At 41.1% G+C, this 25,717-nt stretch overlaps 1 protein-coding gene across 3 annotated transcripts in view; it reads left to right on the forward strand.

Moving 5' to 3' along the window:
• The window catches only part of LOC124996669 (nucleolar protein 4-like), a 138,911-nt gene that overhangs the window by 77,024 nt on the left and 36,170 nt on the right, over window positions 1-25,717 (forward strand). For all 3 annotated transcript variants that reach the window (XM_047569936.1, XM_047569921.1, XM_047569929.1), the window contains one exon: window positions 1,912-2,065. In XM_047569936.1, coding sequence (XP_047425892.1) covers window positions 1,912-2,065 — 154 coding nt within the window. The remainder of the gene's footprint in view (window positions 1-1,911; window positions 2,066-25,717) is intronic.

Raw genomic sequence — 25,717 nt, forward strand, 5'->3', positions numbered from 1 at the left:
GTCTTGAAACGCAGTGCTGGTCCTAGGTGCCCCAGGCAAAGACGTACATCTGTTATCCCCCCCAGTGCAAGCTCGTGAAATCTGTCAATAGGTAGATAGAAGGGGGCTCTGGAGTTGTCAATGCGCTGTAAGGTCTTCATGGGTTTAAGCCAAAAGGCAGCCACCTGGGAGCCTCCATTCTCCTTATTTCATGGGTCCTCAAACAAGTGCTTGATTTACCTGTCTTGAGCATGCACCCATGTTGAAACCATAACCACATTAGAAAATATTTACTGTGCTCATAAATCAAGTGAGAATCAGGTAATTTCTTATCCTTGAGAAATCAGTGCTTCAGCATCGTCTTTCTTTTTGCTTTGGCCACATTTTTGTATCGGTGTAGGTAACACAACACTTGCCAGACTAACAATATTCGTCCAGCAATGATTTTCCTGTGGTTGGTTATGCAAATATATATATATATATCTTTAACCACAGAGGTAAAAAAAAAAGATTTTTTTAGAAACCTGACAGGCCTACCTATTTTCCTCCACCACTGTATTTTCTTTGTTTTTACTGATTCATCTCATCAAAACTATTTGTTCGGCTTTAGCACAACTGCACCAATATCAAATTTTCAAGCTCTCTGACGATTCCCTAATCATGGTAAAATTTTGGGGGCTTTCATGATTACCCGCTGTACAAGCAAAAAATAAATAAACTCTTTGCCACAGGAAGTGTTGCATTTTTCATTTTCTAGATGTTTTGATTGAACAGAGGTAGAGTCTGTGAAGTAGAAGGAAGCCAGCTCAGAGTTTAGAGGAATACATCCCAGTGTGACGTTCCTGCTGTCAGCGAGGCCTGCAGGTGCTACACACTGAGCAGCAGTTGGCATGTTATGTTTGATTTGCCTGCCTGCCGTTCCTCTGCCTCGTGTTTCATGTTTGCTCTGATGTTTGGGTTAAACTAGCGGAGCAAATGTCGTGGCTGCTCCCATGGAAGCTGACACTGACAAAGCGGCAAATAAATAGATTCAAACAGCTTAAGACAGTAGGTTAACAGTTTCATTCATGTAAATGAGGCTAATAAGACATTAGGCGCATGGATTTAGCCATGCATGTAGAGCAATTACATTCTTTCATGTTTCCCCCTCTCAAGGAAAGATCTTAATTGCCTAAACTTCTGTTTAGGGAAGAAATTCATTTTGTGCTGTCTGTATCTTCATGTGATTTGTTTATGTGTTTTTGCATTCGCTTGCACATGAGAGATGACACATTAGAGGTGACAGACAGATGAAGAGGGTGGTAGTTGAAGCAGATCATTGACGATTATTTGATCCAAAAGCAAGCTAATGTTTGGATCCATGCTTGAAGGAAATTTGTGCAGCACAGTTTAACCACACAGGTCTCAGTTGTTTATTGTGTCTCTCCGCCATATACAAATATATTGGGGTTCTTTTAATTAATAAATACATAAATCTTGAAAATGTACACTGTCTCTCTGGAATTGTGCATCTTTGGTTAAAAGTAGACATCTGTGATGGGCATCTATTCTCCATCTCTCTGCCTTTTGTTTTAAGATCATGAAGCTGCCTTTAGATGCTGTATTAGACTGTCATTAGGATGCAAAGGATGTTAAATGGAAAAGAACAGGAGACATCTCTAAACCTTTTATCTCGCTTTCCCCTTCTTGTTCATTGTTCCTCTCTTAACTGCTATAATCCTAATATTTTACCACATTGTTTTCCTGCTATTGGTTCTAACTTTGATCTCATGATCTAAGATCGTTTGCTTTTTTCACTCGTAATATGTTTTGTGGCTTAAGTCAGCCTGTTGTGATGCAGCACTTTATACAATGACGTTAGTAAATCAGTATGAGGTGTACGTATATACTGAGATGTATAAAACGGAGTTGCTTTTCTCTTTGTCCGCTCAGGATGACAGTTCACTGAGCAGCGAGGAGGAGGCAGAGATGAGCGAGCCCACATGGCTAGCAGCTGATCTGGGAGCAGTGTCAGACCTGAGCCCGCCGAGCCGTGGAGACAGGATGCGCCACAGTCCCCAGAACACACACAGCAAGGAGGACGATGGTAAGAACAAGTTGCTTCCACTAGGACGTCTGCTGCCGCTGTTTTGTTTCGGTGGGATTAGGAGGTTCTTTGTAAGACTGATGATCACAGATTGTTTTTCAAGTGGTAATGCACATGATGTATCTTTAAAATATTTTAGGGCCTTTTTATTTTTCAGATGACCTAAAATGTTAGTCTTTGTGAGATTAAGATAATGGCAGATGGTGAGCTCATGCTCAAAACCAAATCCTCATGCAGAGAACAGTTTGTCACTTTATCTTTATGACCACAAGCAACAGGGTCAGTGGAAAATGTGATTCTCAGATTTTTAGCCTGAAACACAGAAAGATGAAGGGAAGCAAGCTGATAATACCTGTGGCATACAATATGTTTTAATTTGTACTTCGGATCAAATTGAACCTGTTGATCACTAGACTGATTATGTTAATTATAGTTTCCGGAAACTGTCGCTTACTTTGTGATAAAGAGTGATGGTTCAGAGCAAAGTTCTTGTAGTTGAAATGTTTCTGTTGGAACCCAACTATGAACTAAAATTATAGAGCTAAAAGAGGAAGACATTTTTATTTGTGTACACATCTTTTTTTTTTTTTTTCTCGTTTTGTTGATACGCACTGTATTTAATTTAGGAAACATTCATCTCTGTTTGGTGTGTGTACTATTCCCCTTTGGGACATACTGTATGTGGTTCATCACCAACAAACTTTACCAGTAATAGAAACTTGAAGGAAAACACACAAGCTGATCAATCACCGTTCATATAATGCTGCACATTGTGCTCTTAAAATGGATCAATAGTGGTTGACAAAATCTTCGTCAAGGTGTGAACAAACTTGCTTTGAGCTGTGCATTCCTTTGCCATGTTTTGGTCATGATAAAATACTCTTTCAAGCCTCACACTTCTTGAATCTTAAATATCACTGTTTGAAAGTGAAGCAAATGGCAGTGAGTAAATATTAGACAAAAGGCTATTAGGCTGTATTTGTGCTTTGTGCAAATGTTGATTTTTCATTTGAGACTATCTGATCCTTGAGGAAAATGATAAGTCAAGATTTATTTTCTTGGTTGTATCATGGAAACTCTCAGACTGTAGGAGGTTTTTGAAAACCAACAGATCTTACACCAAGCTGCTATCGTCTTTCTCTTTCTGCTCTCATTTCATGCTTATTGTCAGTCTTGTGATTCTCTGTTCCTTTATACATTTTTTGGCATTCTACCTTCATATCACACACCGTGTGTAGTCTAATTTTCTGACTATTTTCTCCTGCATGTCACTCGTCTCTCTCTCTCTCTGTCTTTGTGCTGAAAGGTTTCCCATTGTGAGGAGCGCTCCCTCCATAGGCAGTCATATTGTTTCTGAATGCTGCAAGGATACAGCAATTACCTGTTACTGCAACAAGTGGGATCTGCGTGCGTGTGTGTAGATGTGTGTATGGGTCTATGAGTGCACAAGCGTGTTTATGCACATTTGAAAGAATACTGAGTTGCTGTGTGTGTGTGTGTGTGTGTGTGTGTGTGGAAGTAGTGCGCCAACTGACCTCCATCACAATCTTCCTTTCTTTCTTGCTGCTTCTCCTCCATGTTTCTGCGAGGACGATCACTTGAGAAGAGGAAGAATGAAAATATGTTCATGGATTTTTTCCTTTTAGATCAATATAAAATAAAAATGAAATAAACAAAGCTCGGGATACGTAATTTCGTGTGTCAGAAAGTAAAACACACACACATTTTTGCACTGCAATATTCCTATAAAATCTCAATAGTCAGGGAAAACATGTAAAAGTAGGGCTGGGCGTTATGACGAAAAATCTATATCAAGGTATTTTTCAAAATTCTAACAGTATCATGTTTTTTTTTTTTTTCATGAATAATTACAAGTTCACAACATGTTCTAAGATGAAATCCGGGGACATTTACAGTTTGGGGATGAAAAAAAAAGAATTAAATATTATCAACATGAACTGAAGAAACAGGGACAGTTTCTCATTTATTTTGACTTATTTATTCATATTTAAACCAGGGCTCTCAATTTTTGAATTTAATTTGGAGTGAGACTTTTACTGGGAGTGGGAGGGGGCAGTTTCAAGTTAACCAACCATAATAATAATAAATTAAGTAATGACGTGATTACCATACTCTTCTTCCCCAAGTGCATATTTTCACGCATTTGTGGAAGGTGTGGTTAGGGCGCTTCTATTTCACCTGGCAACGACCAATAAGCCTACTATTTTCTGATTGGCTGATTGGTCGAGGATATTTTCTGATTGGTCGATGGTGAAGCAGAGAATTGTTGAATAATGAATAAGTTTTCTCAAAGTGCGATTTAAGCAATACATTTTATTAATTTGTTTGATTATTTTTGTTAATGTAGGTGGGAGAAAAGCATTAAATTCAGCCTCCTACAGCACTTATAATTAGTTAGGCTGGCCTCAATAGGAAAATGATTACATATGTTCATCAAGAGAAAAAGTCTGATGATCAGTTGGCTTATGGCAGTTATCTGCTCGAAACAAAGGGCAAATAACTAAATCTGTGGTTACTATTTAGAAATTGGGGTCAAAGAAGAAAAAAAGGTTGAATTTGGGTGTTTCAGAGAGGCTGAGATGACAAGAACGTACTGAGAGAGGCAAAAGGGAATTAATGAGGTTTGGATGAAAGGACAGATGAAGCAGGAGGAGGAGGCTGGTGTTGGTGGCGAGAAAGAAACTGGCATGAGATGAAATGTTTGGAGAGGGTTGGAAGGTGGACGGTTGGAGGCCAGCTGGAGGGTGTGAGCTGTGTGTTTGAGACTACAGTAGGTGGCAGAGTGTATAAGGCCTTGTCATTAAAAGGTCACTCTGTTCCCTACACCTCATATAGAAGCCAGAGGAGGGTTGTAGGCGTCCAAATGCCACAACACTCAGAGGAGCTGAGAGGCACAAGTGAAGTGCTTTTCCTGCTCAATTAAATTCTAATCCAAGGAAACAGAGAAGCAGAAAAGCCTCCTCTTATTTCTCTAATGCACAGGAGTGTAATCTGGAACAGTTCGGTGAAGCCTGGCCAGACAGACAGTTTTATAGCAACAGAGGGATTACCATTGTCTTCATGAGTCTGTGTAGTTGCTTATTTCAGTTTCATATTTCGTAGTTTTTAGAAAGGGGAATGTAAAAGTTGCAAGTGGGTGATTGCTTTGCATTCAGATTATGATGTTATAAATATGAGCTTCCACATGATGTTGAGTTCCTACCAGTGTCCTGCATTGTTAGACTGGAAGTTCCTTTCAGTTTGAGAACCTGTTGCGTTCCCGTTAGTTGAATTTCGTCAGTGATTTGCAATTATCAAAGCTGCATTTATCCTTCTCCTTTAGATCTGAAAAGGTGTCTGAGAGCAGTGCTGGTCACAGCCTCCACTGTTGCAATGAGGCTTTTATAAACCCGTTTGAAGTGCACTGCCCTTTGTTTGAAGTGAAAGCTGAAATATTTTTAACTTTTATTACTATGTTCCAGTGCGCTGAAAGCCCACTAAACTCTCAGCACCACGGGGAACTCTCAGCAGCAGCCGCTCTTTCCTCTGACAGCGAGGAGATGGAGGAGCTGCTGCTGCTGCTGCTGCTGCTGCTGCTGCTTCGGTTTGAACACGCAGCCAAAGAGCTTGTGGTTGATGTGACTCCTGGAGTTAATATCAGGTGGGTGTTTTCCTAACCAGCAAGCTGTCAGGGCATTTAACTGGAGTAGGCAGCTCATTTCAGCACAGCAGATGGTCCGCACACACGCACGTGTACACTCCCGTGTCCAGCTCTGAAGCAGTCGGTAAATCACTTTTAAGAGCTTCTGACCGCCACCTCGCTTTTCTCCTTTTCTGCTGCACTCAACTTAACAGTGACAGCTGAGGTGAAAAGCTCTTATGATTTGTCCAGAGTGACAGTTTCAAACGCGTGGCTTGTGGCTGACTGATGAGTTTAAGAAAAATTAGGGTTGAAAGTTGTGGTGGCCTCACAGTCTAGTGAGCATGTGTCTTTCCAGGAAATCATGGGCAAGTGAATCAAATCAGAAACGCCACTACCTTTGGGTGCTTCCATTCATATTGGTCGAGAAAAATAGTGTTAGATGGTAGAAATGGTATAGATGTTTGTCTGTTTTTTCAATCAAACAAATGAAATGTGTTGTTACATGATCGTTAATGGAAGTGCATAGGTGAATTAGTCCTCCATCATGTTAAGGAAATTGCACGGACCAGGGAATGCATGTGTGACTGTGTTTATACAGCTTCTATAGTGATATGGCATGCTTTTTTTCCGATCAGGGCAGCGCACTAGCAAGACCGTGAGATCCGCTGCTCTGCATCCGAGGAGAAGAGTCGGCGGCAGATATCAGGCTCTGTGCAGGACACAGTGATTTATTCAAATATCAGCAGCCTTTTGAAAGAGCAGGGGTTTGAATGGTTAAAATAATACCTCCTCATAAATGATATGATGAGCAAAAAAATAACAAAAAAACAGGTACACAGCTCTCACAGTGGGAGGTCAGACCTGAGACTGCTGGTGATGTGAAAGTGCACCAAAGATGGGTTGACCCGTGTCAACCCAGTATTTTCGATGTGAAAGCGGTTTAACAATGGCTTTGTTAGGAACTTTGGCTTGAGGTGCACTGGTCCCTCCTTAATGACAGGTAAGTATCTAAGTAAGTATCCGGCGGTTAATGGCAATTAGTGACACCAGTTTCTGGTTCCTATGGAAACAACCCACTTGTAAAGAGTGCACAGACCACATATGGATTTGATTGTTAAATCAAAACCATTCATGGCATTATTTTATTGACAGCCCTCTCTCTGAACGCTTTAATTCCATTCGGTTTTACCGCTGTAGCACAAAGGGGTCAGTTTCAAAGAAACAGTTTCCTATTTAAACTTCAACTTCTCACTAGTGTCTTAGAACTGAAGCGGATACTCGGATGAGCGGCGAAACGTCTTCTCAAAACTCCAGTTTCCTTTTTAAACACCTTTTGGAAACGTTCAGTTTTTTCGCAAACGAATCAGTGTCAACATGTGATATATACATCTATCAGCGAGCCGTACCTTGTTGGAGATGTGCGTTCTGCTGGTGGCAAACCAGTGCACTATAGCAAGGTTAACCTTGACTCAAGCTGTCACTGAGAATTTATTCAGCTAATGCTACAGGATCCAACCTTGGACAGAGCTCATACTGGCTGGCAGGCGAGCTGGGTCACCAGATGCTAGCACTTGCAACGGAGTCATTTTATGACACTTATATTCTGCAGCTTTGTAAGAGGGCTGCTATTGTGTGTGTGTGTGTGTGAGAGAGATGGAGATAGAGAGAGGGAGAGAGAGAGGGGGAGAGAGAGAGAGAGAAACGTGTCTCTCCACATCACTCTGGCTCCAAGGATATGTGCTCTTCAGAAGTGGCCACTCCACTGCCTCTCATTTCTGGGCAGAAAGCATCCTCTCATCCTCCCCAAAGCTCCGGAGAGACATCCACACCAGATCTCCTCTGCTCTGCTGACCTACCCCGTCTGAAAGGCTCCCGCCATCTGCACGGCAGAGCAGAGAATCGGACCTATTTTCTTGGGGCCTCTTGTTCTGTAGAAAAGGTCAGAAGATGAAGCAGATATTACCGTTCCTCTCTAAAGGGGATGAACTGAATCGAAGGAAGAAAAAACATTGGGGAGGATGGAGAGGGGCAGCTGAGACAGGGCGAGAGAGAGGACGGAGATGACGTCATGTAGGAAGGAGGAGAGGAGTGCATGGAAACAAGAAGAATAAAATGGCAGGGAGGGGGGAGTAGCCAAGCCGATATATTGATCTGATGACATACTGAGCTTGACATTGTCTGCAACTACTGATATTGTAGATGTTACAGTAGAACTAGTTTCCTTTCTCTCGTTCCTTCTACTTTTCCTTCCTTTCATCATGACTTCCATCAATCTCTTCATCGTTTAGCAGCAGGTCTCTGTATTCTGAATCCGTGCACAGATCACGCGCAGGTCTCAGATGATCCTGTTGTTCACGCGTACTTAGAAATTTAATGGACTCATTTTATTCATACCAGAGCTTGAGATTTCCCGTCTTTGCTGCACATCTTGTTATCATTCAGAAGTCTTCACAGTTTCTCTTGGCTGATTTGTGTGTCCCATTAACAATAAGCCGGATCATCATCATTATGAGGAACACTGAAGAAAATATGGGAGCTGTAGCGCTATTACTTGTAATACTAAGTCAGGCCTACAGCTAATCCCAAAAAGGAGGAACTGTGTATGTGGATGAATAATGAATGATGAATAAACACACTTGGCTCGGGATGAGATGGTTTTCACCTACTGCTCTGTGTTATTCTTTGCCGGGAGCAAAGGCAGATAAAAAGTACATGCATTTAATTTTTAAAGACAGGTGCCTCAAAGTGATCTCAGGAGCAGGTCTTATTTGACTCACTGTGATTTCTATCCCTTGAAGTGCTGTGTGGAGGGATTTTATGATCACAAAAGCAGTTATTAACATCTCCACGCAGTCGATACACAGGTATTAGTAACAGTGATGGTATTCAAATAATCGTTTGGATATCTTTTTAAACAATTTAATAAATATTGTGGGGAAAAATGTTAAGAGATGAAGCACATATGATAATATCTAAACCAGTTTTCCAGATAATGAATCTAAATTGTGACATTGTGAGAAAATCTTGATTTTATCCTGGAAGTCTATGGGAATAGACGCACAGCCTCAAGTGAATATGGTGAAAATTGGACCTGTAGTTGTAGCCTGAGCAAGAGATGATTGAAACATTGTTGCCATTATTGTCTTTACCTCCTCTCCCCTTATTTTTTTTCAAATTTTTAAGGAGTCGGGTAACATTTAGACAAGCGTGAGTCAGAGTGATGCTGTCTGAATGAAGACAGACAGGAAATCTGTGATGAGGGGAGTTTACCCCACCTCCTGTCCCTCTCTCCCCTCAGAAAAGAACCACAGTCACAAACAGGAGGCTACATGCCTAGAAATCTCTCACATACACACACACCCATGAACTTCATATACATAGTAAACACACACACATTCATTGGTGCTGTAGGCCAGTGGCCCGCATGGTCTAATGCAGCGTAGCAGAGGAAAGTAGGACAGTGGGAAACAAACGACAGGATGACTTTGATCCCGCTCCTCCACCCTGCATCGTCCTCCCCCACCCCCTTCACCCCTGTTACTCAGAGCTGAGTGGGGGGATTGAGGAAGGGGTGGGATGAGGAGAAGAGGGGCAGCGAGGAGGGAGAGGGTCTGAACTGCAGGATGGATGGAGGCATGGGGTCAGGCATTCAGCTGAATTAGACAGAGAGGGGAAGAGGGAGTGTTGGATTAAATCCCGTCGCTCCCTCTGTCACCAGTACATGAAATACTGCTACATGGAGGCTGGCAGGCTGACCCTCTGTGACAGTTAGACGAGGAAGACCAGAGCCCAATTGTTCGTTGCAAATTTATAAGAAAATACCAGAAATACCAGAAGGGATATTAATGATGTCTCTGCGCCACATTTAGTTATGTTATCCACTGTTTATGCTTGTGCGTTAATTGATGCAGAGGCTCCGGTGTTGACGCAGACCCCTCGCTCCGTAGCTGAGATGCACCTCCCCACAAATGTAACTACTCACTGCACGATGCAGAGTGCAAGAGCTGTGGTCCACTTGGTAGTAGCTTGTTTCCTTTAGTATTTCCGGCTGCTTCTCTATTTCTGCGATTTTTGAATTGATTGTTTTGGATCAATAAAGAATCTATAGGGTTAACTGGGGAGGTTTGGAGATACAGACATTTGCACGAAAGTTTTAGCCGACATTGTTGAAAATGAAGCAGGAAGTGGAAAGTAAAGCAAGAAGTAGAAATAAAAACTTACCCGACTGGCAAAAAAGACACAACACCATCTAGCGTTTGGGTGGTGTTGTTACAGAGTAAACCAGACTGATACTGTATAGGTCACAGCAGTACTATAAATTCATCTTTATTATCAATGAACTGGCAAAAATGAAGCCTGCTTATAAATGCAGTTTCTTAAATGGCCACTTGAGGCTGCTTATAGAAGTGAGTCAGTCCTAGACCTCCATGTTCAAACATCCAGCTTTACAGCAGAAATAAACACGATCACAGTTTTGGACTATATAGACAATTTCTACAAGAGTGAATTTTTATATAAGTCAACTGTTGAGAAAATATATTAAGACTATGCATAATTTGTGTCACATTTGTAATTAGCTGGGAGTTAGGTGGAGTCGGGGACTGCCAAGATGGCAACGGCCTGAGAAAACTGCCTTCCAGGAAACCTGTGAGTGAGGTCACAGAAGACTCATTATAATTTTCTTTATATAGCGTCACCACTCTTTGTAACAGGTTGTACAGCGTGTCTGTGAATTCTTTAGTTTTAATGAATTTTACATGTAGTAAGCAAAGAAATACAAGAAACAGGTATCTAAAGAAGTGCAGAAGAAATACCCTGTTCAGTATTCTCATGAATAACACCGGTTGAACGCATCACATGGACACACATTTTGAAGGAACCAAGCAATAAAAACACATTAAGCAGACGACAAAAATGATTCTGCCAGACATTTGAATAATGCTTCTGCAGCTTCTGCAGGGCAGTTTGCTGGAGCCAGTGAACTTTAAATTGTGTGTCTTATGAATATTTTTCATGTAAATGCCTTAAGCTTTGTTTCTCAAGTAGACACACTCACACACAGACACACACACACACACATACTCTGGGTTGTTGCGGTGTCAGCCATCTAGAGGACCAGTGGCCAACTTAATGGAAACAATATTAAAAATGCACAGAGACATTAACATCTGACATTTCCTTTGCACGGACTCTGATTTCAGGTGTTTTTACCAAATGCATCTGAATGTACTGTGGCTTTGTTATTGTTTGTGCACAAGCTTAGCCTCATGCGGCTAGTTATTTGTCTATTTGACGTGCACGCATTAGTTATTTTGTATTTGCGTTATCTAACATAATGTTTCTGCATGAGGTTGCACCTCATTCAGATTCCTGTAGTATTGTATGCTCTTAAGTTGCACATCAGTTGTGTGCGTCTGTGTGTGTACGTGTTGGTAAAGGATGCTCTCCACTGTGCAGGGTGCAGTAGCTGCTTAATTATTAACACCCCCCCTCCAAGAGTCAAACTCAAATATGAGGCTATGCAATTAATATTACAAACCCCTGATATCGCTCCTCCACAGCTACACACACACAGACAGGGAATGAGACCGGTAACTAGCCTTACAATTTGTTTTGCTGACTGGAGGGAGCACCAGCTGTGATTGAGCATAACCTGTTGACATATTTATATTGTACGTGACAGCGTGTGTGCATGTGTGTGCGTACGTCATTGTGCACCATTATGTAGGTTTGTTGGTGGAGGGTGCATGTGTTAGTGGCTCAGGTTTTAGTTGTGTGTGTTGGGTTTGCCTGTACCATGAAACATAGTGTAGCTGTGTGTGTTTCACATTCTGTAAGTGTGTGTGTGTGTGTGTGTGTGTGTGTGTGTGTGTGTGTGTGTGTGTGTGCGTGCGTGTGTGTGTGTGTGTGTGTGTGTGTTGCACTGGTAAGAGCAATTAGCCGGTTGACTTGTAGCAGAGTGCAGTCGCCTCCCGCCTGACCATAATGAGGTCTGGAGCTCACAAGTGTCTGACTAAACTCGATAAGCTCTGAAATCAGCATGGACACTACATTTTCTTGTATATCAAATGCTCACCAGCTCAGTATATGTATAAAGAAAAAGTACACCAGACTAAATCAGCTACTGACCATGTAACCGTCTCCATTTTGCTGTGTGATGTAGAGCATTTTGTGGAAATGGCCTAATGGAGGTTGCAGCGGCAGTTGCAATTTTCTCCACTCATTACTATCCCTCATGCGCTCTCAGCCTGAAAGCAACAGGTTCACTTATCAGCGGATTCTGGGAAATGTAGACATTACTAATAATAGTGCACAGAACAGGCTGATGGAAAATTATCACACAACTTAAAATTATTCAGTATCACCAGATGAACAGTTGCCCATAGGGAAATCTTTCTACATGACTTCCAGCCTTGTGTCAGTTGCTCCACTAACATCCACAGCTATTGAACAGATTGCTATGTAATTTGTAAAAGTGTTGGTAGTCCCAAGAGTTAAATATTTGCCATTGGGGTTGTCTTTCAGTACGTTTACATCCACATGAAAAAAAAACAAACAAAAAACAAATTACTGCCTTAATCCGACTTTAACTGGACAACTTAAGTGCATGCAAACATGTTACTCCATACTCAGTTAAGACACGCAGATAATACGATGGCAATGTATACGACTTAATTGAACTTTTAACTGGACAACACGTGTGCGCATGCTCCACAACCACTACGCTGGTATATGACCCCAGAACAAAAACGTCCAAGAAAGCCGGTCGCAAAAGGAGAAGGTAAACAGAGACGAGGACTGCATTCAGAGAGTTGAATTTCGAGCATAGCTGGATTCAACTGTGCATGTAAACACACTGATTGATGCCTCACATGGGATGAACTGTAAAAACTTTTTTTAACATTTGCTCCAACTGCATGGTTTACGTTTAAACCGTTACATCAGAATAAACTACTTCGATCAGTCTCATACTAACATGTGAAAACACTAAACAAACATCTGGGTTGCAATTAACTGAAGGCTAAGATTCAGAGACGCTATCGTGCCTCTTGTTCTGAAGTTCAAGATGAAAAGTATTTTTGTTTTGCTTAACCATAAAATCAGAAAAACTGGATTATTCTTTCCCAAACTTTTGATGACAAAGCTTGTGACCTAGACAGATTTCTGAGTTTGTAATGACTGGCTGTAGTTTGTTTCATCATATTCCAGTAAAAGCAACCTCCTACTGCAAAAGAGTATCTGATTCAAGTGAACCTATACCAGACTTTTAGCCCTGAGGGGAAAAGAGAGAAATCAGTGTTGGGTTGAACTTTAATAGTGTGACCTCGCTTCTTGTCTTTCGCTCTCAGTGTCAGAATGTCACACTCCCCACATCCTTCACCCTCCACCCACTTTCCACCCTCCCACCATACCCCTCGCCCAGTTCAACAGCCCTGTAGGGTTCAAGGTGTCTGTTTGTTCACTACAGTCTCTTTACTGTGTGTGTGTGTGTGTGTGTGTGTGTGTGTGTGTGTTGTTGGGGGTGTTTTTAAGACCTTGGGAGTGTCTGTGTTTGTCCTCATTGTTTTATTGTGTGGAGGGTTAAGGATGTCCAAAGGTTGCCCCCATAAAATGTGTCCCAATCTGAAATTTGTACCCATGGTTATCAGCGGGTCACCTCCTCCAGGACATAAAGTACCACACACACACATGCACGCATGCCTTTTGACTTTTGAGTGATTTTTGCAGTAAAATAAAGAGACGGAGACACACCTGAGGGACTGGACCACCTCTCTCTCTTTATGAAACTTGGGGCTGTCATTAGTTTATTCTTCTTTGGCTCAGACCGTCACAAGCATCTTATGGCCAAGATGAAAATACTGTAAATCTGCATCCATTAAATTATTGCTTTTAGTTAAACTGATGTCCTTACTGTGGATGACATGAGGATTTTGTCAGTTTGAGCGCAATACGCACTGATATCAGGCCTTAGATTGGCTTCTTTAAAAATTAATTTGAAATAGTTTATCAACTTGTTAAATTGAATATTGATGTTGACAGAAACAGTTTGTATGAGCTGGAACACCAGGACATCTGTTCGCACACATCATCATAAACACATGTTCTTCTTTGTTATTTCAGAGAGCGTCTGAGTTGCAGGTGCCCCTGTAAATGTTTATTGCATTTTACATTTTATCATTTGAAATCTTTTTTTTTTGTCCATATCAGTTTGATTTTCAAGATATTCCATTGTTGCTAAAGACAATAGTGAAGACAGATATTAGGGTGGAAAATGTGGCTTTTGTAAACATAATGTCGTTTGCTCAAGAGGGTTGTTTCTAAAGTTTTCTGTCTGTGACCGAATGGACATTAGAGAGACAATAAGATAGAGAAAAGAGAGGAGGCCAAGTTGAAGTTGTGAGTGGAGGTTTGCCCAGGAGGTGGAGGAGATGAGACAGATGTTAGAGAGGCAGATGTGGAGGGGCTCTAACCCTACAATCCAAACCACCCAGATGTTTAAGCCTCAACTCGCTGTGGCCCATTAAACATCCATCCACCCATCCATGCATCACCCTTACCCCAAACATAGCCAGTCTTCTTTTTCCTCTGCTTCTCATCTGTTCTTTCTTCTCTCGATCCTACCCTCCTCTTTGTGCCCTCCTCCTCCCTCCCTCTTTTCCTCAACCCTCTATAGTCAACACACAGAAAAAACCCCCCACAAGCTTCATGATCACTCTCTCCGTTCCGCCTCATCCTCCCCCTTGCAGGAGGACAGATCGAGGGACAGATTTGCTCTTCATCCTTTACACATGTTGACGTACAACGCAGGCACACAAACCTTCACACATGCAGATTTGTGGAGGATTATCATCAGCACATGCTGCAAACATTTCTGAGCTCTAGTTTAGATAGCCTACTGTAGCAGCCCCGCATGTGCAAACACACACAGGCAAACAAGCCTTCTACACATTTGTCATCTGCTGGTTTAGTAGCATCACGAGATAATTTTGGCCCAGTAATGCTATTAGCTAATACTGCGCTGCATAGTTGTGTGATTCCAACTGAAAACGTGCTGTTTTTATAGTTCATGTCCTGCAGGAAGAGCTTTAGATGGGAGTCATGTGAGAAGACCTGTCCATGATACCCTGTGTAACTTAAATTGTAAAACCTCAATTGAAATCTGTTTCCAAATTTGAACTGTATATAAACAAAAGTGTTGTAATAGTCTGATTATTATTTCTTCAATGAATAAATTAATTTAGTTGTTACAGAAGTTCATACAAAGTCAAAAATAAAAGATTTCAAGATTAAGAAAAATACAGGAAATTTGATTTAGTAAAGTTAAATAAGTGCTGAAATTGTTTATAAATAGGGTGATTGAAATAAATAAGTTGAAAACTATTGTCATATAAAAATGTACATTTATACTTTTGGCCTCTCAAATCTGAACTCTTGTTTATACGAATGTCTTCTGTGTTTCAGATTTGAAGTACTTTTATAAGTAATACAAAACTATTTTATCAGTCGTAGATAAAAAACAATATTTACACAACTGATACACTTAACAATGAGAAGAAACTGAATGTTTTTCTATAACCCTGAATAGTACCTTTCTTCCTTTCCCACTACTTTGTCCAGTTCAGTCCACTCTCTCTTTTGCTTCTTTCACTCTTTATTATGATTTATTATCTCTAAGAAAGAAACAAAGAAAGAAAGTCAGAGAACTGTTACAGTTATTCTATATTTGCAGTCACTCTCTGCTTCAACTCAAACACTTTATTTCTCCTGTTGTCACACAATGCTCCGTCCTACCCTTCCTCCCTTTCTCCTGTTCTCTTTTCTCCCATTCAAACTTTACTCGATATTTTTTCCGCTGTTCGAGCGCTCCATCTGATAGAGAGAATAAAAGAGTGCAACAGAGTCAAGGACACGTGGTCGTCCTGAACAGAGCTGCAGTGTCGTTTTCTGAAAACACAAAGACGAGTAGACACACACTCACACACGCTCTCGCAGGCGTTTGTGATGTTTTATTATCTTCACCCTCTTTTTTTCCCTTTCTGATGACTGTGTGTGTGTGTGTGTGTGTGTGTGCGTGTGTGTGTGTTCAGTACCATGTCTATTCATCTTTGCCATAGAGGATGTGCAGCACTTCTACTCCCTGTTGTCTCTCACACATTCACGCTCTCACACAGCCAGTTGAGTTTCCATCACTTCAGAGGACATTACATTGACTTTCATTCATTTCCCAGGAGATTTATTCAAACCTTATACAAGCTTTCAATGAGTGACTTTTATTTTTGTCACCAAAAAAAAAAAAACACACTCTGACAAAGCTCAAATTCCCAATTAGAATTCACCGTGGCAAGAAAGTCTAATAGAAAAATATAACTCTTTAGTTTGATAATTATTGACATATTGACAACAGAAAAGAGAATATGTCCTCAGATGAGAAGATGTAAAAATGTAAATGTCTGGCATCTTTCTATATCTTTTAGATTGAATAATTGTTTCACAGTTAATAGTTGTCTGTCAGTCAAGACCTTTAATACATTTAAGTGACTTCTATTCTGATAGAAGAATAGAGGTAAAAAAGGTAAAAAACAAAGTAAGCTTTTGTTTAGCACACACATACACAAGCACACACACACACACATCTGGCTGGAGGGTGGGCAGTGTGTTTTACGACCCACAGTCCTTGGCCTTGTCTGTTGAAGACAGATAGGAGGGAGGTACCAGCACCCCGTTAACCTTGGCATTCTGTGGGTGTGTGTCTGTGTGTGTGTACTGATGGTCAGCCTCCTCTCAGAACAATAAACTCCAACAATAAAGATCAAGCATCAGGCAAGCGTCAAGTTGTCCAGATGAAATTTAAATTGACACAAATTTATACTCGGAAGTACGTTAAAATATGACTTAGTGTTTGATTTGTAGTTTTAAACACGACAACACAAGCTGCTGTGAAGTTATTCTAGATTATGGCAGGTTTTGCAGGTTGGGTTTGTGCAAATAGCCATTGGCTGAGATTCTGTTTTAGTATGAATTGTTTGAAAGTGTGAATTTCATGAATGCCTTATTGTATATTTTTTGTCTTCTGGGAGTTTGAGGGAGGGAAACCTGTGCGGTTTTAAATCCATCAAAATAAATGTTTTGAATATTTCATGCGTTTGACTCGCGGCTTTAATAAACAGAAGAAAAAGAAATGGGGCTGAAAGATTTGAAGAGGCTGGAGTAGTTGGTAAAGACCTGAGGTGAGTTGTGATGTGTGCCAGTCAAGTTTAACGGAAGGGTCATGAAGTTTTACAAAATATGGTTCCAGACAGCAGATGGAGCAGCGTACTGTCTGTATTTATGTGTGTGGGTGGATGTAAATGGAGCGCCGTCTCCAAATCCTGCTCCCAGACTACTGAACTGACACCAACTGCTGCTTTAAAACACGCTAACTTGCCTCTGATGAAAAATAAAATAAACAATATTGAAACACTTTGTGACAAACTTGATGAATTGCTTAGATTCTTTGTTTATCGTAAATATATTATTCAATGTTTTCCTCTAAATGTTGAGAAAGTCTTGTTTTTAGTTCTGCCTTAACAGAATGATGAACCAGCACTGATCCAGCACCGCTGCACAACAATGTATTCAGGTTTTTCTTCCGATCAGAAAATAAATGGTATGAAATGTCTTATGTTACACAGTAAAACGTACTCTGTAACCTCCTCATGGTTGTCAAGGAAACGTCTCTTGGGCTCTCCACTGAGTGAGTTCATTAGGTGAGAACGGTTATTCAGACTCAAGTAATGTGTCAGTGTTTTTTCAGATTGACGCTGATATTGATATTTTGTGCTGCTGATCCATACCGTGTATCTGAAATCATGCCGAAAGATGATCATTTCCTGAGCGAGAAGGCCTCCAAAAAAACATTTAAATCATTAAACATTTATATGTGGTTTGGTGTAAGCTCAGGGGCTCTCTTTACATTACAATCACTATTTATCTAATCAGCATGCGTCATTATCATTATTATACAAGATCTGAATGGTTTCGCTTACATAGGGCATAACCCAGAAATCCAGAATTGGTGACAATAAAGCGTCTTAATGTTTTCATTTCTATCTGTCTGTCACACATTGAAATTTAAAGTTTAAAATCAGTTTAAATAACCTTTTCTTTCCAACAAATAGTTTAGTTTATTAAAAGAGACCTTGTTTATATGTTAAAATGTCCTGAAGTCATTTCAGGCCTCTTTTATTTGGCTGTATAATGTAAAATCATTTCCAGTGACTCATCTTTAACTCGGGTCTGATTACATAAATGCAGCCAATCAAATGTGATTGGGTTTGGTCGCCTATTGTGTAAAATAACAGCTGACTGCAGAGCTAGTCGTCAGACAAGAGCAGTTTGGATTTGAACTCTGTAAAGTCGTAATTTCACCTCCACTGGAAGTTTAGTGAAAGCAATAAATATAGCTCTAAAAGTGAAAATGCAGAGGAGTCGTCTGGTAGAAGTAGATCTATAGATATATGGATGTGCAGGGGTGTCAGGGTGAGGTATAGGCGCTTGGGGTGTTATATGGATAGATACAGAGGCCTCTCGTGTGGTTACAGAGACACATGCAGGGGAGACAGGGAGAAATAAGGCTGGAGGACTCTGGAGATGAGGTGAAGCTAGGTTTTTTTGGTGTAAAGGGCAGTTAGGGGTATATGCTGGAATTCTAAGGAAACATGAGAGATGAGGCCACCAGGAGAATGGGATAGAATTAGGGACCAAGGTGGTTTTAGGGGTTCCTGGAGGGACTGAGGAGTTGATACGGGACTCCTTGGGGGATAGAGCTGCAAGTGATACATACTGCGTCAATAAGTCAGCTAACATTGAGAGTGTGTGTGTGCTTCTGTCGCTGTTATTGTGGGAATACGTGTGTGTGTGGGAGTGGTGCATAGAGCGAGGTCGAGGAGGAGAGCAGCTCCATAGTCTGGGTCTTTGTATTCCTCAAGTAGTCTGTGTATATGTATGTGTGAGAGTGGGAGGCAGGCGGAAAGGGAACGTTGGGAGGGGCTCCCAGCATTGTCTTTCACCTCTCAAGGCCGGAGACACAGCCGCAAACTGACTGAAGAGGATGGGCTGGGGATAAGTGAGAGATGTACAGTAGAGAAAAGATGGAGTCAATGGACACAGTGGTAGGGAAGAAGACAAATGGAGGGAGGAATCGGAGAGTTAAACATGGTGGATCCACCGCAGCGAAGACATTGTTACCTGTGTGTCATAGAACTGGATCTGAGCGGCTCATGTTGCCGCTGAAGGTTATGTATGTGGAACAACAGTTACTTTCACTGAAATCACTGCAGCACAGAACATCGTAATATATGTTGGAGTGGAGGCTGAACAACACAGTTTTTAGCTATTTTCTGTTTATATCCAGCCACTAAGACGCGTGAACAAAGAAAATGCTATGGCGTTCCTTCGATTAAGGTCCGTGTCCAGGACCATGGACTACGCTTAAGGACTGTGACAAGGTGGTGGTCAGGCGTATCCTGGCGTTCTCTTGTCAGTTAGCATTTGTGATAAATGCTAACTGAGTGATAAAGAATGTAAAGTTTAACGTTTAGACATAGAGCAAAGGTTATGTGTGTAGAAAAACAGAGAGAGCTCAAGGGGTATACTTTCATGTCTTTTGATAGTAAGACATGTACTAGACTGTGTGCAGCTGAGGTAACACCATTAAACTGAGTTTTCTGTCTCGTCTGATTTTAGTTTCAGGTTTCACGTGGCGTTGTCTCCTACACTGAAGGGGGAAAGGAGAGCAAAGAAAAGACTCTTAGTCAGGATGATGAGAGGAAGAAAGGGTAGTAGTGGGAGGTAGAAAGCAGCAGAGGTGGGGATCAGAAACACAAGCGGAATGATGATGAGAGAATTTGAATGGGGAGAAAGGGGGAGAGATGTCAGAGGAATATACCCACCCCTGACTGATAAACCTTTGATTTCCATACTGATGTAGAATAAGAAGTAGCACTTTCAACTCTTTTTATGATCTGATGTGCACGGTGCCACGCAACCTCTGAGGAGATAATGCAGAGGAAGCCCGTCCTGTACACTGAAGACAAATTGTATGCCAAGACATCACTGTGTACCGTCGTACAGGCTTGACATATGCATCACTTTGAGTGAAGTCTGTTTTCTGCAGTTTGAGCTCAGGAAGTGTTTTATTTTTCCTGACACACTGACAGAAACTGGTGGTGATGTTTTATTTACATGCTGCATAGACTCACCGTTTTGTCAGCATATGTTGCGTGTGCTGTTTTGTTTGCTATGTAGAAACAGAGTGCACACCATGACTGACTGGTTGAGAGTGCTGTTCTGGACACAATATAATCCAAAACAGAAATGATCTGATCACAACTGCATCACACCATTAGTTTTTAAGTCAAATAATCTGAAGAATATTTGCATTGATCCAGTAACTCAGATCCTCAGCCCCTCAGCATCCTTGGCAGGGATGTGGAGGTGGTGGATGAGTACAAATACCTGGGAGTGACCATCGACAACAGACTGAACTGGAGGACCAACAGTACAGCTGTGTACAAGATCTGGCAGGATATAGCATACACTGATCAGGCATAACATTATGACCACCTTCCTAGTACTGTGTAGGTCTCCCTTGTGTATCAGAGAATGGACATGGGCCTTCTGAGGGTGTCCTGTGGTGTCTGGCAACTGATTGTTGTTAGTGGGGGTCTTTGGGTCCTATGGGCTGAGGGGAGGGGTCTCTGTGGGATGATACTAGATCAGTTTGGGATATTGTGAGTATGGAGGCCAGGTCAACACCTTGTGTTCATGTTTTTCTGAGTTATTTCTAAGTGTATGTGTGTGTGTGTGTGTGTGTGTGTGTGCTTGTGCGTGTGTCAGTGTCAGGCTGCATTTGCTGGAAAAGGCTACCATCAAGGAGTGTCATTGCTATGGGGTGGTGGTGTCTGGTCTGGTCTAGGTGGGTGCTACGTGTCTAAAGTAACATCCACATTAATGCCAGGTCTAAACGTTTCCAAGCAGAACACTGAATTATCACAAGATGGTCAATGTTATTTACTTCTCCTGTCAGTGGTTTTAATGTTGTGGCTGATCAGCGTATATACTTCTTGCTGGGAAAGTTAGCAGAAAACTAAATGACCTGAGAGTCAACAACAGACTGGACTGAAGGCTACGCTCAGATATTTTATATTCAAGTTCTTAACTAGTGCATAAGCTCTGAGAGTGCTTAAGGACAAAAGAAGGATTTCTTATTTCTTCCTGTAGACTCCGCAGCCTGACTAAAAATAAAAAAGTCTGTGATCAATATACTTTCTTCATAGTGGCTTGTTTATATAAAAGTTCTTGTTAAGCATGTGTTCCTCGAAGCTGAAAAGATTCTGACAACTGAAAATGAAGGCTGCTTTTTGTTTGAGTTGAATTCACACAATCACACTTGACCCAGTCACACACGCTGCGTATGTTTGAGCTACTTACTGTGTGCAGCTAGGCCTGCCTGTCCAAGCATGTATATCCACTGTGCTCATGGTTGTAGGTGTGTGTGAACGGGGGGCAAGATAATCAGGATGATGACAAACCTCAGTTGAAAGGATGTTAACAGTTCTTTCAGTGGGTTAACTGATGTACATGGAGTACAGTGAAGCAGGACCCAGAGTAAAGAACAGTTTTAAAGTTTTGTAGTATTCCTTGATGATAAACCACGTTTTAAACATGTCCCGCTGTAAACTACAGAAGTTGAGGGATGCCAGGTACACTTACAAGCATGTTGAGGGTTCAGGAGTGAGTCCTTTTCCATCTCGTGAGGCCAAAAGTACACACAATTTATTTTATTTTTTTTTAGGAAGTTACACACATCTCAGTGCACAACAAAAAATGAGAACATATTATACATATATGTATTTTTTCTTTTTTTGCAGACTGGGACACAAATTGGGGAAAAAATTAAAATTTTACATGAAGGTTGGTGTGAGGGCCTTGGGACCACCAATTCAGCACCGCTGATTGTAACTTCAGCCTTGAACACAGATGAAGAGCACATTAATGTTTAAATAAAGCTGATTCTTGGATTTGTCTAGAAAAATGAAAAGCTGCAGCTGAAACTCAGTGCTCAGTTTTCAGATTGTGCGGATTGTAGTGGATGTATCACTTTTGTTGCTTGAAGAAAGTAAATCGGCTCACACGTTGCTGCTATGTTGCTATCACAGATAACTTCAGACCAGTGGCTATTTCTTCTGACATCAGTGTAATGATTTGAATTCTTGCTGCATTCTGTGCTACTCTGCAAAGGAAATCCATCGGCGTTCCAGAGGCAAATGAGAACACTGGAAATGCAGCAGCAGTGATGAAAGACTGATTGTTTAGTCATGACTGTATCTGGTCAGCAGAAGTAATTATCCTCCATTACAGAAGTTTCATATGGCTGCGATATAAACTCATTTACTGTTTAATAATGCCTGATGGATAAAATATGAAGAAAGAGAGTAGATGAATGTTGGAGGGGAGCAAAGAGGCAGCAAAAACATTAAGAGAAGTGAAGCCGGAGGGAAAAAAATACGTTAATTGGAACAAAGTGGATCTGCTCCTCTCCAAAAGAACAAGAAACCCCATTAGAGAGGGAGAAAAGACAGTTTGACTCTGAAACCAAACCACGTCACAGTCTTAGATCCCCGTTAGGATCTCTGCTGTTCCCCAGCAGAGCAGCGTACGGTGCATTACAGTACATTAAAGCTGCTGCTGCTCCTTCTCGCTGGCCTACATAGAGTTCACTTCCCCATTAATCTTTAATTCTTAACCCCAAAAAGATGGAGCAAACCTAATTTACTGTAAGTCAATAAAAACTTCCCAGGAGGCAGAAGGGGGGAGATACTCCGCTTCCATGTTTCCACAAAGTATGTGTATTTTAGATTTACCCCAAATATAAATTTATTCTCATCGTTCTACGTAACAGTCGCCGTTAGCCTGATGTCTGTCGAAGCTTTCATTCCTAGAAGGCATTTTTTATAAACTGCAAAGCAACTTTGCCAGATCACTCTGTCAACACAGTGCAGCAAGAATGAGAAGCAACGAAGCAAGAAATCTTTTTCTGATTTGGAGTCACATTATTATCTGTTAGTAGCTTTATTAACCTTTATAAACTACAGCTGAAGAAGAAATCTGTTATGATGTGACAGTGCTGTGTTTGAAGTTTCATTAGATAAAAACTTATAATCAGATATCTTTGCTGTGATTAGGCTTTGTTTCTGGAGTAATAATATGAGGGTTAAAGGATGATCCAGTAACAAATTGTGATTTCTCATGTTAAAGTTGTTTTCTACTTCTTCATTTGTACATTGACATTGTCACTTGGGGCTGCTTGTTTCTTCTCTACATGACTCCTGATTTCTGGTTTGTAAGCCAGATATAATCGTGGATGTATGTGTCTCATAGTGATGCACTTGAAGATCGCTCGTATTTACACTTTTGTAAAGTTGCATAGTTATGCTATGCTTAGGAGGATGGAAATGTGTTTCGCTTTGATGATGATTTCGCGAACAAAAAAATCAACTGATAATGTACTCTTGTTCAGTCAAGGTCGGAGATCGTTTCAAATGAATGATGAAAAAAAAAACACTGACGCACAACACTACTGTCATGTGTCATATCCCGAGGCATTAAACACGGAGATATTTACTTCCACACACAGACTCATTTACAGGGTATTAAAGCATGGCTGTATTGCCAGGGGAATAGCGCTGTCCTCCGTGTTGTGTGTTATGCATCATTCTGATAATGTGCTTTGCAGATGAGCTTTGTGCATGTGCATGTATGTGTGTGTGTGTGTGTGTGTGTGTGTGTGTGTGTGTGTGTGTGTGCTTTCACTGAAGACAACATGGAGACAGATGTGAAGACTATTCATGTTCTTATTTAAGTGCGGAGATTGAAAGCAGAGAAAATGTTGCAGTTGTTATTTTATTTTTTTTAGCGGCGGTGGCGCCTCACTGACAAAATGTATTTTTTTCTACAGTGTGAAAGGAACCAACGTGGAATATCTGATGAATTAATTTGTCTTGTCAAGCTCATTACTTTATTTGCATGAAGAAAAAAAAAATCGACACTGACGATTGTGATCTATTCATGTGGCATTAATTGTTTTGAATATGTTGCATTTAGCTCCAATTAATTTAATTTTATAGCAGCGGTGATACGTCATGTTCTAGTTCCATCCATTGTCAACATTTGTAGCTTCTTTGTTCATAAGATCGATTCTTTAAAAATAGAAACTTCATGTCAGACATTGCTTTTGGTCGTCTCTCAATTGGCAAAGTCGCAAAAGAAAAAAATAAGGAGGGTTATCACTCAGCAGTCTTACAAGTCGTAACTGACAGTGAGATGTGTACAGCAGATGGTACTTTATCTGAGTACCTCTCACTCAACCACACACACACACACACACACACACACACACACCGTGTCCCCTGGTGAGTGGGGTGCTGCAGTGTTTGTAAAGTAGGTCATGAGGGCAGTGTTGACCATTACAGCCTTTGACTGTAGCGCGCAGCTTACCTCACTCGCTATTAATAGACACACGCACACACATAAGTACAGCAGGCAGGAGATCATGCAGGGATGAATGCATAACTTAACATAACATTACTGCTGACATACCTTTACTGTACAGTATGTGCGCAAGAGACAAAAATTGGATTACAATTCATTTTTTTCTTTTTTCTTTCTCTCTGGGTGGATCGAGAAAAGTTGAAGAAATTTTCAGCAGCCCTCTATATGTTGTGTAAATGTATAATTTGGCTAAGGTTTGGCTTAGCTTTTGGAAGGAGGACGAGGGCAGAAAGAAGCATGTGTTCCATTATTGGGAAAAGCCATTTCAACACAAAAGCTATATTCTCTGTTTCCCTTGTTCCCTCCCTCTCCATCTATAATCCATTTTCTTCAAGGTTGCACGAGAGAGGAGAGGAGAGGAGAGGAGAGGAGAGGAGAGGAGAGGAGAGGAGAGGAGAGGAAAGGAAATCGGGAGTGAAAAGAGCAGAGCTGAAGGGAAGCCAAAATTATTAGAGAGATGGAGCTGGGAGAGCAGAGGTGGGAAATGAGGATGAAACAGATGGAAGGCAAAGCTGAAGTAGGAAAAAAAAACACGAGAAAACATGACGAAGGGTGAGGCAGAGTTAAGAAGAGGGGAAGTAAATGGGAAAGGGAAAGAGTGTGTGAAGGAGAGGAGGGAGAATTGATGAGCGGAGCCAGAAGGCAGGAGATGACGAGGGCAGATTGAACAGGAGCAGGGGAAGAATAAGAAATTGGAAGGCTACAGGAAGGAGGGCTGCTTTAACACCCTTGTGAGAAATCATGTGTTCCCTCCTACCCTAAATATGTCAGGAAACCCCTCGAACTGCTCCACTGCAGCCAGATCCATACATAATGCTTTTTTTCTCTTTTTCTTTTTTTAAACCAGTTCAAAACTCAACATTAGTGCAGCAATGCTTTAAAGAAGTATGAAATCATGTTAATGGGTTAGTATATCTGCAGACCCGGGCACATTTATGGCATTGTGGTCTCTGAGTGCGTTTCACCCTCTCTTCTTCTCCTCATCTCTCATAAAACTGAACATTTGACATTGTCAAATTAAGAATCTTAAGGAGCACAATAATGATCCGAGGCCTCTTTTCCACCAGCTCGAACAAATCATTCATTGTTTCTTCTCCTCGGGTCTTGTCTAGTGACGCGTCTTGTGGAAACCGAGAAGCTGTAGCTTGTTGGGAGAAGTTAAAATCTCTTTGTCACAAGCTTTGATTAAAACTCCAAAAACAAGTTTCAGTAAATGACTGAACAAATGAGCAAAACAGTAACTTCATCATGTTTCATTTCACTGACTGTTGATTCAGTTCCACCTTTAGATTTTCTTCACTTCTTTGTCCCCGCCCACACTACATGTGTTGTGAAAGAATTAAACGCAGACAGCGAGGTGATATTACATGCCATCATCTTGTGTTTTTTCACAATGAAAAGCAGGCAGCGTGTTTAGA

This window comes from Mugil cephalus, chromosome 1 (genome assembly GCF_022458985.1).
Source record: "Mugil cephalus isolate CIBA_MC_2020 chromosome 1, CIBA_Mcephalus_1.1, whole genome shotgun sequence".
Classification (NCBI taxonomy): Eukaryota; Metazoa; Chordata; class Actinopteri; order Mugiliformes; family Mugilidae; genus Mugil; species Mugil cephalus.